Here is a 15007-nt window from a genome sequence, read left to right as displayed (position 1 = left end):
GAATCCCAGACCCGCGAGTTCCGGGCCGAGGCCTGCCAGACCCGACCGGGTACCTCAGGTCGGACCGCCCAGGGGCGTGCTCCCGGAAGCTGCCCGCCAGCGGGTGGCGTGAAAAACTATGGCTACCGGGGTGATGCTGTGTGCTGCGCGGGCTCTGCGGCCTCGGAGCTGGTGAGTGTAGCCGCGGGTGGCAGAATACCCAGGGCGCGTGCGCGGGCTTTGCCCCGTAGCTGCTCGCTAGTGCTCGCAGATTATTTCTGGGCATGAGCCTACCGCATCTGTTGCGGATGAAAATCCGAACTGGAAGTGTACTCACTTAACAGGCTATTTGCCTAACAAGTGTGAAGCCTAAGTCGTGCTTAAGTGGTGGCCTACTCCTGCAACCCCAGCACTATGGAGGTGGAGGCTAGGTCAGAAAGTCAAGGTCGTAACAGCTGCATACAAACCTGGCTATATTACACCCCATTTTTAAAAAGAAGAAAAAGACGCCGGGCGTGGTGGAGCACGCCTTTAAACCCAGCACTTGGGAGGCAAAGGCAGGCGGATTTCTGAGTTCGAGGTCAGCCCAGTCTACAAAGGGAGTTCCAGGACAGCCAGGGCTTTACAGAGAAACTCTGTCTCAAAAAAACCCAAAAAAAAAAAAAAAAAAAAAAAAAGGAAGAAGAGCAATGTGTTTTTAAAAATCCAAGGATATGTTTTATAGAAGGGACGTATAGTACAGTGGGAGGGGGTACTTTACTCAGTGGTCCACACTGAAGCATCCCTCCTTCCTTCCTCGAGGTACCAGTCATATACTAGACAGGTCTAGTATAGAATAGAGTTTATTTGTGGGTATGGGAAGGGGAATTGAGAAGAGAGTAGAGGCAGAGAAAGAGAGGGGACAGAGAAGGGGAGAGAGAGAGAGACAGAAAGAAACAGAGAGACGGAAGAAGAAGGAGAAGAAGAAGAAGATCCTGCCAGAGCAAGTAAAGGCTCTGCCCCAGTGAGAAACAGAGTTCTGTAAATTCCTCACTTTGACCTTGCTGGCCTAATACAAATGAACTAGACATGGTGGAGCAGCTGAGGCAAGAAAATTGTCTCAAGTTGCAAGATAGCCCGAATTAGGGAGACTTTTGTCTGAAAAAAATACAAAATAGATACTTACAAACATCCTCCGGGTTTTAGGAAGACCTATAGTTATGTGTATGTGCCTTCTCTTTCCCCAGATCTTTATACATACCCTTCTCTCCTTCAGGATCCCTGGAACCTGCCAGGCACACGTCAGACACACCCACCAGAGAGCTTCCTTACTGGCCTTCTGGGATCTCATCCCCATGAGGTAAAATCCAGCATAACCCTTAGCTCTTGGGGTATGAGAAACACGTGTATGCATATGACCAAAACAAAGCAAGAGTGCCCAACCTTGGGTTAGCAAGCAGATTTCAGTCTGTGGAACTAATAGTTAAATTTAAGTGGATGCCTCTGTCCTTTGAAGGAGCTCTGTACTATGATAGCATAGCATATATGTATTGCTACTTGAGTAGTTTAAATAAGTAGCAGCTAGATTTAAGGAGTCTTATGTGTTTCAAAGGGCATATCTTAACTTCTGTATTTCCATAGGCCTTGCTCTTCCCTGCTCATTCTGATTCACTGAGTGGGAGAAAGGTTCAAAGACTAATAATAGTTACTCTAGGAACTTTGGATGCTTTCTTGGGGCTTTATTTAGTTTATTGCTAAAAGGTTTGCTTTAAGGGTTTTTTTTTTTTAATGTTTATGTTCCTGACATATGTATACACATGTGTTTGGGGTGCCCAAAGCCAGTCAGGGGTTATAGCTCTCCTAGTTACAAACAGTTGTGAGCCCCTGATGTGGGTTCTGGGAACCAAACTCCAGTGTTTAAGATCTGCAAGCACTCCTTGTAACTCCTAAGTCATCTCTCCAGCTTCAAATTTGATTATTCCTAATGCCACATTTAGCCTGGGAAGTGTGTTCCTAAAAGTAAATCAGATACTTGCCAAAGCTTTAGGACATGGCTAATTTTGTAATGTGTTATGTCTACATGCATGGTGCCCACAAAGGCCAGAAGAGGGTCCCAGATCCCTTGGAACCAGAATCAATGATGGTTGTAAGCTGCCATGTGAGTGCTGGGAACAAAACCTAGATCCTCGGCAAGAGCAGCAAGTGTTCTTAACCACGGAGCCCTCTCAACACCCCAGAAACTGATTTAAAAAAAAAAAAATCTGGCAGTCATTTTTACTGTCCTGTCTCTTTTAGTCTTGAAGCATTTTGTAAATCACAAATTCATTTCAAATGTGAATGAGCTTTTACTCCCTTAGTTCAGCACGTTCACTTCTCAGGGCAGCTTTAAGATACACCTGAATCACAGACTGGCACTTCCAAGCTAAGAATGTAGCTTGGTTTATTGGATCCTTGCCTAGCATGCACAAAGCCTTAAGTTAATCCCCAGCACCAGAATACTGGGAGTAGTAGAAAATAACTAGGCTGGAAGTCTGGAGGTAGAGACAGTAGGATCAGAGTTCAAGGACATCCTTGACAACATAGCCAGTTAAAGGCAAGCTAGGACTGTGTAAGAATAAAAGTTAAAAAAAAAAAAAAAGTTGGGCAGTGGTTGCACACCCCTTTAATATCAACACTTGGGAGGCAGAGACAGTTTGACAAGGCCAGCCTGGTCTACAGAGTGAGTTCAGGACAGCCAGGGCTACAGAGAAACCCTGTCTCAGAACCACCCACCCCACCCCACCAACAAAAAGAAAGAATCAACAGTTCCTCTTAGTAGATCCCTGTCCTTCCTGGAATTGATAGGACCCATACCGTCCTCGGGAAGACAGTGGACTAAGCTCGTGGAGTTAGGGCTGCGGACAGCTTTCTTGTTAGCATATAGCACAAGTATGAGATACTTTATTTAGCATCCTATCCGTCCTGAGGTTGAGTGCTTGTACCCACTAGAGCAGAACCTCTGCGGAAGAAGAAGAAGGTAGACCCCAGAAAGGATCAAGCAGCAAAGGATCGCTTGAAAAAGAGGATCCGAAAACTGGAAAAAGCCTCCCAAGAACTGATTCCTATTGAAGATTTTATTACCCCTGTGAGGTTCTTGGATAAATCAAGGTAAGAGTTCTCCTCTGGGAGACATCTTTAATGCAAAGGAGTTCCTCAAGTAGTTCTAACTGAAGTTCATGTCTGTGGTAGGAACAAGTGAGTAGGTTTGACTTGGCCCTGACCTGAATCCTTTTCATTTTGATTGTGCTTTTGGGGATTTTGGGGGGAGATTCTCAGGGAGTTTAGATCAGCTTTGCTCCAGGGTTCGTGTTATTTATTTCCATGAGCCTTGGCTCTGACCCTTGACATAGACCCTAGCTCTGTAGCCCTCATCCTATCAAAAGTGCACAGTTTATAAAACCGTACAAGTTGGGAAGCACCAGTGTTTTTCTAGTGTTCTAGGACTAAACAAGCTCTTGTCTCTAGTTGGTGTTTGTTTCATTTTTCTACTGTACCCCCAGCTCACCAAAAGGATAATTTGCCTGGGGCAGAAACAGTATAGTTCTCTCCAAGCAGGCAAGCAGGCTCCTTCTGCCGGAGGAAAGCAGCTGCTGCCATGTTCTATGCTGAGCGGTTTTTTTTTTTTCTTTTTTTTTGTAATATGTAATTGTGTGTTGGGAGTATGTTCATATGAATGCAAGTACCCTTACAGGCAGCAGATGCTCTTGGCTTGAGTTATAAGCAGTTTTGAGCCACATAATTCTAGTGCTAAGAAGAAATTCTGGTGTCTAAGAACAGTAAATGCTCTTAACCTCTGAATCCTCCCCCCAGCCCTGACATTACATTCTTAATATATCCTCAAATTTACTATTTTCCTGAGCCCTGGTTATGCCTGGCCGTGCTGGTAGTAGGGCACTTAAGTCATGTGCAGTCACAAGGGTCCCTCTGCAATAGTGTCAGTACTCTTTGGCCTCCCATGTTTGCTCTATGTGTTTGTTCACAGACAGCGACCTCAGGAGGAGCATTCACCTGAGGAGAGTGAACGGAGAGCTCTTCTGCTGAAGAGGTGGGCACTGTTTAAGCAGCAGGAGCATGAGATGGAGAGGGACGCCATCAGATCCATGCTAGAAGCCCAGCAGGAAGCCCTGGAGGAGCTGAAACTTGAATCTGCAGAGCTCTATGCCGAGGCCATAAAGCGGGATACCAGCCTATTCCCCTTCGAGAAAGAAGGGCCACATTACACACCACCTATCTCTAACTACCAGGCCCCTGAAGGCAGGTACAATGATATCACCAAGGTGTACACACAAGTAGAATTCAAAAGATAAGAGACTGAAAACTGCTGTCCTGGGAACATGCTGGCCCTAGGAGTCTGGAGTAGAGATCTAAAGTCTACTTTCCACAGACAAGTGAGTCATCCTAGGAACAAATAAAGGGTAATCAAGAGTATCTGTCTTTTGTTTTGTTTTTTTCAAGTCAGGGTTTCTCTGTGTAGTCCTGGCTGTCCTGGAACTCACTCTGTAGACCAGGCTGGCCTCGAACTCGGAAATTCACCTGCCTCTGCCTCCCAAGTGCTGGGAATAAAGGCATTCGCCACCATGCCCGGCTGTCATTTATTGTAATCAACAAATAAAGGGTAATCAAAAGTATCTGTCGTTTATTTTAATCAATATGAATTCACCTAAGTTTGACTGAGGTTTTCAGATGCTGGTAAAACAGTGACAGAAAAACAAGAAGAACCTTCCAGTTGGGATGTGGCTGGAAACTAAAGATTTCAGTTATATTCTAAACAATTTGCAGAAGGCATGTAATAACCCAAAGGTGAAAAGCATGCTGGGTAAGTGTGACAGGAAACTGGACCTTTGCTGGGAGGCAGCTGCAAAATTTCCCCTTGGATTGTCAAGATGAAGAGGGCCTTTCGAGAGTGGGACAAGCCAGAAATCTGCTGTGGCCTCCAGAAGAGGACGAGTCAGGCCCAAGACTTGCATTTGCTACAATTAATCTGAAACAATTACTGAAATCCCAGTGCCTGGAAGACTGAAGCAAAAAGACTGCCAGGAGTTTTAAGGCTATCCCCTAAGGTACAGTTTGAGACCCTGTCTCTGAAACAAAACCAAAACTCTGAAGTAGTGAGTATAGTATTCTGCCATAACAAAATACCATAGCGTGGGCACCTTACCTAACACCTGCAAGGCTTTCTAGCACTCCCCAAGCTGAGATTTTAGCATGCTTCATTTCTCCAAAGCTACCCCTTTGGTTTACAGGTCCAGAGAGGTTGCTTATCAGTCTTTGTTTTCTCATCTTCTGGTACATTCATGTTAGTGTACAACAAATGTAATGGTCTCACTGTAGCCTGATTACCTCCTTAAACACCCTGCTTCCCCATTCTGGGATGCTGAGGGCTAGGACTTCAACATGTGAATTTTAGTGAGGAGGGTTTGGCCCAGTGGCAATATAGTGCCATTTTTCCTAGTGATTTGAGGTACAACTTTAGAAAGGCTTTGGCTTCCTAAGTTCTTTGGTGCAAACAAGCCAGGAGAAATTTTAGTCTCACCATGAACTTAGATTATTGAGGGCTGGTGTCTTAGGGTTTTACTGCTGTGAACAGACACCATGACCAAGGCAAGTGTTATAAGTTCGAAGCCAGCCTGGTCTACAAAGTGAGTTCCAGGACAGCCAGGGCTATACAGAGAAACCCTGTCTTGAAAAAACAAAAATTTAATTGGGGCTGGTTAAGGTTCAAAAGTTCAGTCCATTATCATCAAGGTGGGAGCATGGCAGTATCCAGGCAGGCATGGCACAGGCAGAGCTGAGAGTTCTACATCTTCATCCAAAGGCTACTGGTGGAAGACTGACTTCCTGGCAACTAGGGTGAGAGTCTTAAGCCCACACCCACAGTGACACACCTATTCCAAGAAGGCCACACCTCCAGATGGTGCCACTCCCTGGTCCAAGAATATACAAACCATCACAGCTGGTGATAGAATAATCTAGCATGTTCGAGTCTCTGACTTTGACTCCCAGCATCACATACCAAAAAAAAAAAACCTCTTTTTATTGTGGCTAAAGACAAATTTTACTCATTTGACCATTTCTAACTGAGTGAGTGGTATGTGTCTATAGTGTATAGTATATTGAAAGCATATTTAAAATACAATGCTACCATTTGAGTATTTCTAGGACTTTCTATTGTGAAATGGAAAACTACCTAATAACTTCTGCTGGCCAAGCAGTAGTGGCACACACCTTTAATCCCAGCACTTGGGAGGCAGATTTCTGAGTTTGAGGCCAGCCTGGTCTACAGAGTGAGTTCCAGGACAGCCAGGGCAACCTGGCTCAAAAAAGCAAAAAAAAAAAAAAAAAAGAAAGAAAGAAAGAAAAAGAATGAGCACTGTGGGGCTGGAAAGATGGCTCAGTGGTTAAGAGCACTGACTGCTCTTCCAGAGATCCTGAGTTTAGTTCCCAGCAACCACATGGTGGCTCACAACCATCTGTAACAGGATCTGATGCCTCCTTCTGGTATGTCTGAAGATAGCTACAGTGCACTTATATATGATAAATAAATATATCTTAAAAAAAGAATGAGCACTGTGATAAAAAATTAGCCAAGATCTAGAATCTCAGGATAAGGCAATGAAGGACAATAATGAAACCAGTGATAAAACTAGGCTCTAGATGTACATGGACAGTCTATAAGTTTCTAAGTGTGCTCTGGAAGAGAATTTAAGGAGTTTAAATTGTGGAAAATCAAACTGAAGTCCTCATTGTAACATTGTCTGAATTACAATGAAAATTCAAGTTCCAGCCCCAGACAGTGTTTGCAGTCGAAGTAATATCATTAATTGGTAAAGAATGGTGTGGTGGTTTGAATAAAAATGGTCCTCATAGGCCCCTAGGGAATGGCTCTCTTTGGTTGTGTGGCTTTGTTGAAGGTATGGCTTTGTTAGACCACATGTGTCACTGGCAGTGTGGGCTTTGAGGTCTCAGAAGCTCAAGACTTAGTGGCTCACTCTCTATTCCTGCTGCCTGCCAATCCAGATGTGGAACTCTCAGCTCCTTTTCCAGCACTTGTCTGCACACCATTATTCTTCCTGCCATGACAATAATGGACTAAGCCTCTGAAACTGTAAGCCAGCCCTAATTATATATTTCCTTTATAAGAGTCATTGTGGTCATGGTGTCTCTTCACAGCAATAGAGCATTGACAAAGACAAATGGGATCCTGTACCTTGGGATACCGATGTATGGGAGGACCCTACTTAGGCTGAGAACTTTGAAACCCCAGATTCTCAAGTGTTTATATCAATGGAGGAAGTACCCCTCCACCCATTTCCACCACCTGAAATCTTGCCTTTTCTCCCTTTGACTGAGGAAATTACTCCTTCATTGTCTGCTAAACCAGTAGTGACTTTCCAACCAAAGTCAGACCACCTGCTAGAAAAATTCTAAAAGGTCTCTAGATAGTTCATAGGTTTTCCGACCAAAAGCAGAAAATCTGCTAGAAAAATTCTTGGGTTTTCTGTCTGTATTCTAACCTAAATTAAATCTGTCCCAGGCTGACCTTGAACTCAGAAATCTATTTGCCTTTGTAAGAACAAACAATAAGCTTAGCTGGGTGGAATCTTGCCCTAAGATCACTACTCCTTTATCTCCTGGTGCCTCTCTATTACTTAAACTATGAACCTTGTTTTGTTTAAAAAAAAAAATAGTTAATATTTCTTTGTCAACTCACTAGTGCAGCTGCCTTTGTTTTTTTCAGGTCCATGAAGCCCCTCATGCAATTCATAATGCATCTTTATATTTTGCATAGTTGAGAAATTATATATTCTGATCCCATGTTTTCAGAGTTCTTTCCCACAGCCTAAAGGGCTGTCTTGAATGTCACAGCATTACCATTTTGCTGAGGAACACAGTCTCCCCTCCCAGATTCATGCTGTTTCTAATTATCATTGAGTCATTAACCTTGGGAGTCATTAACATTTCCCAAAGGAGGAACATAAAGTGAAATAAATAAATACATTATTATGCAAACAAGCCTTATGCCTACAGCAACTGTTAACTCTTGTGGAGGCCCATACCCTGCTGGCCCTGCTCCAGGGGCAGAAACTGTGTCATGCTGTCCTTTCTGCAGCCATGTAAGACTCGGCACTTGATCAGGCTAAGTATGTTGATATGGACCCACTGAGTAGAAATTCTAGATTTAATATGGAAGCTCACACAGTTAAAAAAACAAAAAAGCCGGAGCAGAGACGAGATTGCCAAAAGTTTGTTTGAAGGGTTAGCTGAAACATTTGTCAAAAAAGGGCATGCTAAAAAGGACTTGGTGATGCTTGATATCCCTTAGCTAACACTAAGGTGTTGATGAAGGGATTTTAAGGTTAAGGGAAACTGCAATGCTAGCATGGGTATGCTGTGTAAACCCTAATCCTCCACAAAGGCAAAGCCCAGAAGACGTGCCCTTCACTAATCCTATAAAACACAAAATGGTGAGAGAGGTAACAGCACATCTGAAGGGCTTTATTGTCATCTTTGGTCCAGTAGGGTCAGGCATGCTGCTTCTCAGTTGGATGAATTCAATGTGATAGGTTTAGTTGGGCCCTGAAGTTGCAGGGTCAAGTGGCATCAGTGAGTGTCCAAAGTCAAGGTGATTGTTTTCTTAATAGACAGCATAGGGAAAACAGTCCATAATGTCCTGACCCATAATGGGCAGCACAGGTACAATTAATTTTATGGTAGCATGACTTCCGTAAAACTTCCGTTACTGGCTAATCAATCATGTTTTTACCAGCATTTCTGTTTGAAAAAATTCTCAAATGAAAGAAAGACTATATTGGATCTTGACAAACAAGAACCAGTTTCCAGACTTGAACCAGTTTGCACACCCAGAGCCCTTTTAATGAAGGACCCTGTTTTACTAAGTCTTTATCCAGTACTTCCCCAAGTAGACCTACAGCCTATAACCTTTCACAAGGGTAACTGCAACACTGGGAGAAGGAAACAATCAGACATTCTGGAGTCTACTAGATACTGGTTCAGAATTTACACTGATTATATGAGACCTGAAGAAGCATTTAACAGGCCCTGTAGTTAAAGTAGGAACTTGTGGAGGTCAAGTGACTAATGGAATTTTGGCTGATATCTAATTCACCGTAGATCCAGTGGGTCAACAAATTCAATCTGTAGTTATTTTACCAGTTGAAGAATGTATAATTGGGATAAATATAGCTAGAATTTGGCAGAAGCTATGAGGTACCTGCCTCTAGTTCCCAGCGCTTAGGAGGCAGAGGCAGGTCTCTGAGTTACAAATCAACCTGGTCTACAGAATGAGTTCCAGGATATACAGAGAAACCTAACTAAATAAATAAGTTGGCAGAATTCCCACATTGGTTTTTCCATCCTATATGGAGTAGTATTATGGTTGGAAAGGCCAAATGGAAACCATTGGAATTGTCTCTTCCAGGGAAACTAGTGAATCAAAGACACTGCAGAAGTTAGTGCCACCATCAAGGACTTGAGAAATGTAGGGGTGGTGGTTCCCACCACATCTCCCTTTAACTCTCCTGTCTGACCAGTGCAGCAGACAGATGAATCATAGAGAATGACACTTGACTGTTGAAAACTCAATCAAGTAGTATCTTTACTTAAACAGGCTAACACATCTCTTGGTACATGGTATGCAGCTGTAGATCTAGCAAATGCCTTTTTCTCAGTATCTATCCATAAGAATCACCAGAAGCAATTTGCTTTCAGTTGGAAAGGCCAGCGGTATACCTACAATTTTACCTCAAGGATATATTAACTCTCAATCCTTGTGGCATAACTTAGTGTCTCTTCCAAAATAGTACATTGATTTACTTACTATACTGATGAAATTATGCTGACTAGACCAAGTGAGCAGGAGGTAGCAACCAGGTAGGACTTGTTGGTAACATGCATGCACATCTGAGGATGGGAAATAAATCCAACCAAATTCAAGGGCCAGAGGGTAAAAATTTCAACTTGGGAAAATTCTTAGTTTAGTGGTATGGGGTAAGGAGAGATATTCCTTCTAAGATGAAGGATAAGTTATTACACCTAGCTCCTCCCACCACCAAGACAGAAGCACAACACTTTGTGGGCCTATTTGGTTTCTGGAAATGGCAGGGTTTCTCTGTATAGCCCTGACTGTCTTGGAACTCACTTTGTAGACCAGGCTGGCCTCGAACTCAGAAATCCGCCTGTCTCTGCCTCCCAAGTTCTGGGATTAAAGGCATGCACCACCACGCCCGGCTGAAATGGCACATTCTTCACTTGGGTATATTACTTGTAAAGTTTCTTCTCCTCTACCAAAAGGAGCCATTTCTCTACTTACTGACAGAAGGGATAAGTGGCTATCTATCTATGGTGCCTATTAGCAAACCAAAGTGCATGGTGGCCTCCAGAGTCCCTAAGTATCACAAGTACGTTATACTTTTCAAAACTCATGCTAGCATCCTAGATTTTCACACCTCCTTCCCTATCCTAAACTTCTCCAGCTCATAGGCTTCCCTCCCCCCAGCTGCTCATTTTCCTTGTAACCCTGCTATTCTGGCTATGCCACTCTCTTTGTCTTCATCTCTTGCTCTCCCCAACTTTCTTTCCTTCTCTGTGCGTTGCTCCTGGCTTCTCTCATGGCCAAGCCCAGTTTGCTGGCCATTTTTAGTCTACTATTTTCTCTCTCTGCTCCGGACTCTTCTAGATGCCTCTGGCTGTTCGTTCTCTGTCTCTGTCTTTGTCTGTCTCTGTCTGTCTCTCTCTCATATCTACAATAAGCTATACCATGGAGTATAGTTTTCCTCAGTTTATACAATCACCTTCTAAATGTTTTTAAATGTTTTTGTTCTGCTTGTTTTTAATTGACTACCCTCTAGATTATAGGGACTTAAACCTAATTTACATATGATGAATTGTGAATAGGATCTCCTAATTTAGATAGTACTTTCTTCTTAATAGAAAATCACCATGAGTGCTTCCAGAGGGTCAAGCAATAGTACAGTTAGGTATGTCTAATCAAGGCTTATTTTAAAGTGTTTAGTTTCCACTCAAGCTTCACTTAACAATGTATATTAGTTAAGAATACCAAACTGGCTGGGTGGTGATGGCACACACCTTTAATTCCAGCACTCGAGAGGCAGAGGCAGGCGGATTTTTGAGTTTGAGGCCAGCCTGGTCTACAAAATGAATTCCAGGACAGCCAGGGTTATACAGAGAAACCCTGTCTCAAAAAACAAACAACAACAAAAAAATACCAAACTGGTGCAGTTGGTCCACCGAGTGTTCAGTAACCACTTGGAGGCCTACACTGATGTGGTCAGAGGAATTAAAATGGAAAGTATTTCCCCCTTGTCTTCCAAGATCAACTAAGTCCTGGAAAACTGTGGGACATCTCTCAAAATGTCCATAACTATGGAAAACCACCTTTTCTCTTGTTCTATGGAGACCCTCACTGAATAGACACTAAGCAGTGTTCAGTCTGAAAAGAAGAAAGCTAACAAAGAGGAATAAAAGTTCTCCACACTCACATAGGACTAAGAGGCAAAAGACAAATTAGAGGCTCTAGAGATCCCCTCCTATGTGACCCCTGGGGACCAGATCTTCAACTGGCCCTGACAGTAAAAATGATTAATTTTGGCACCTACATGTATGTTTCTTTAACGGTCCTTAGACATTACTTAACCATATAAGGCATTATTTGGACAACGGTTTCTAAGTAATGATTCTCTTCCTGGTAACAATATTTCTTTCTAGAAGAGCACTTCTTACACCTGTAATAATGACACCCTGTGTCCTTGTTGTGCCAGGGAAAGGTTAGTGATCCCCCCCCCAAAAAAAAAAAAAACAGACAGGAGCCAATCTGATGCAACTCATAGCAGGGTCTTTATTCTATTTGAGCTAGCTCTGCTCCCCACACTCAATGCACCACCGTCACACAGGAGAGTTTTTGGTGGTAGTGGGGGAGCCCAGAATGTCTATGGGGCAAGGCTTTATAGTAAGCAACAAGCAGGGAATACATGTACAAGCTTCTAATTAAATTTTTTTTGATATTTTTTTAATATTTTTTATTAGGTATTTTCCTCATTTACATTTCCAATGCTATCCCAAAAGTCCCCCCATACCTCCCCCCCACGCCCCTACCCACCCACTCCCACTTTTTGGCCCTGGCATTCCCCTGTACTGGGGCATATAAAGTTTGCAAGTCCAATGGGCCTCTCTTTCCAGTGATGGCTGACTAGGCCATCTTTTGATACATATGCAGCTAGAGTCAAGAGCTCTGGGTACTGGTTAGTTCATAATGTTGTTCCACCTATAGGGTTGCAGATCCCTTTAGCTCCTTGGGTACTTTCTCTAGCTCCTCCATTGGGGGCCCTGTGATCCATCCAAGAGCTGACTGTGAGCATCCACTTCTGTGTTTGCTAGGTCCCGGCCTAATTAGAAATTTATTGTGACCTTTAACATAATTGGCTGGTGCTGGGAGTCATATCATAAACTTAACTTTTGTTCCCCTCTGCATTGGTGGTATTAGGGAAGGTGTGGACTTGTATCCTGGGGTGCAGGTTTGTTGAGAGAATAACCTGGAGACACTGGTCTTGTTGAGGGTGTAACCTGGAAACGCTGGTCTTGTTGGGGATTAGCCTAGAGACTGGACCTAGGCTCAGGTTTTGTTGGGGGCCAACTTGTAAACTAATGCTAGGTACCAGCCTGTTTGTTTACCTAAATTTAAACTTAAGTCAGGTTCTCTAAAATGGAGTCTGAATTTAGAAGATCCCCCCCCCTTTCTCTTGTGACTAGAAGTCCCAATCATCAGACTTTTTAAAGTTTCATGAAAGCAGTAATAGGGCTATGTCTTTGTGGTGTCCCTGGGGCATGGATAGAGACCCATAGGTGGGAGACAGGAAGGAGTCTTGAAGTTGAATTCTCCTCCTGCAGTGTCTCTTGACTAGGACCCAATCTCCAGACTAAAGTTGGTAGAGCTCTGGAGATGGATCTGTTTTATGGAAGCACAAAGTTTAAGCCAAACACATTTATATACCCATTGGACACCCTTGAAATTGTGTAACAATTAGCAGTCATCTGCTTTTGTAATAACTTCTATCAGTAGGTGAACCAAACATAACTTTAAAAGGGGTGAATCCCATCTGGTATGGGGAGTTCTGTACTCTATAAAGGATGAAGAGAAGAGTCACCCAGTCACCATCAGTCTCTAAAGTTAATTTAGTTACAGCCTCTTTTTAGGGTTTTTTTTAACGTATCTTGAACTCTGGGTTCTGTAAGCACAATAAAGTTTCCAATCAATCTCCAGAATATTAGCTAATCTCTAACTTACCTGGGACATGAATGTAGGTCCATTGTCTGATCCTATAAACTTAGAAAAACCAAACCTTGGAAGAATTTCTTTTAGTAGTTTTTGTTGTTGTTGTTGTTGTTGTTGTTATCATCTGCAGTCTCATGTTTAATTGGGAAAGTCTCAATCCATCCTAAAAAGGTATTTATAAACATCAATAAATATTTGTATCTAATTTTTTTATTTTACCCCCATGAAGTGTATTTCCTAATAGACTCTTGGCTTGGTGCTCTGGAATTGTGTACAGGGGTTCTTTTCATTGGTAACTGCATTACTCAACTGACAGGCCTTACAGTCTTTAACAATTTCAGCTATTTTCAAATTGGCATCTCTAATTTTGATGTGGACCTGGCAGACTAAGTCCTGCATTCACAGAGATCCCATGTGTGAAGAACGATTGATCTTTTTTAGTGTGTGCAGTCCCATTTTCTCTGATACAATTAGTTTGCAGTCAGCTGTCCTCCATCATCTCTTATGACACTGAGACATGGGCATGTTTTTGGCGCAGATCACATCTTCTGTCTGATCAGAGAGTGTGGGATCTCTTGGGTCTAGTGCAATCAAGGACATTAGGGGCCCAATATCTAGAGGCCACCCACTGGGCTGTCATGTTGTCCTCTGGGATGAGTTTAGTCTTTTCTTCTGCCACCAGAAGGCTACTCTCTTTATAAATAGCCCCAGGGATATGATTGGTAGCTGCCTTAGTCAGGGTTTTTATTCCTGCACAAACATCATGACCAAGAAGCAAGTTGGGGAGGAAAGGGTTTATTCGGCTTACACTTCCATACTGCTGTTCATCACCAAGGAAGCCAGGACTGGAACTCAAGCAGGTCAGGAAGCAGGAGCTGATGCAGAGGCCATGGAGGGATGTTCTTTACTGGCTTGCCTCACCTGGCTTGCTCAGCCTGCTTTCTTATAGAACCAAGACTACCAGCCCTGAGATGGTCCCACCCACAAGGGGCCTTTCCCCCTTGATCACTAATTGAGAAAATGCCTTACAATTGCATCTCATGGAGGCATTTCCTCAACTGAAGCTCCTTTCTCTGTGATAACTCCAGCTGTGTCAAGTTGACACAAAACTAGCCAGTACAATTGACCCCTTGTCAACTTGACACACAAAAACATCACTAGTAAGCCTCAACCCTTACAATCTTATTCATCCCCATTCTAAATAACTTTAAAGTCCCACAGTCTTTACATATTCTTAAAATTTCAATCTCTTTAAAATATCCATCTCTTTTAAAATCCAAAGTCTTTTTACAATTAAAAGTCTCTTAACTGTGGGCTCCACTAAAACAGTTTCTTCCTTCAAGAGGGAAAATATCAGGGCACAGTCACAATCAAAAGCAAAAGTCAATCTCCAACCGTCCAATGTCTGGGATCCAACTCACAATCTTCTGGGCTCCTCCAAGGGCTTGGGTCACTTCTCCAGCCAGGCCCTTTGTAGCACACACGCCGTCCTCTAGGCTCCAGATGCCTGTACTCCACTGCTGCTGCTGCTCTTGGTGGTCATCTCATGGTACTGGCATCTCCAAAACACTGCATGACCCCTTCAGTCCTGGGCCTTCATTTGCAACTGAGGCTGCACCCTCACCAATGGCCTTCCATGGCCTCTCACAGTGCCGAGCCTCAGCTGCTTTGCGTGACCCCTTCATGCCTTCAAAACCAGTA

General features: G+C 43.2%; 1 protein-coding gene across 1 annotated transcript; it reads left to right on the top strand.

Moving 5' to 3' along the window:
* Positions 1 to 4: 4 nt before the first annotated feature.
* Positions 5 to 4624, top strand: Mrpl40 (mitochondrial ribosomal protein L40). The gene is made up of 4 exons (NM_010922.2): positions 5 to 171; positions 1235 to 1318; positions 2947 to 3105; positions 3980 to 4624. Exons 1-4 carry the CDS (start codon positions 119 to 121, stop codon positions 4302 to 4304), a joined length of 621 nt encoding a protein of 206 aa, NP_035052.2. The 5' UTR covers positions 5 to 118; the 3' UTR covers positions 4305 to 4624.
* Positions 4625 to 15007: the final 10383 nt, after the last annotated feature.

The sequence above is a fragment of the Mus musculus genome, chromosome 16 (genome assembly GCF_000001635.26).
Source record: "Mus musculus strain C57BL/6J chromosome 16, GRCm38.p6 C57BL/6J".
Taxonomy (NCBI): Eukaryota; Metazoa; Chordata; class Mammalia; order Rodentia; family Muridae; genus Mus; species Mus musculus.
This window is presented reverse-complemented; position numbering and strand designations above follow the sequence as displayed.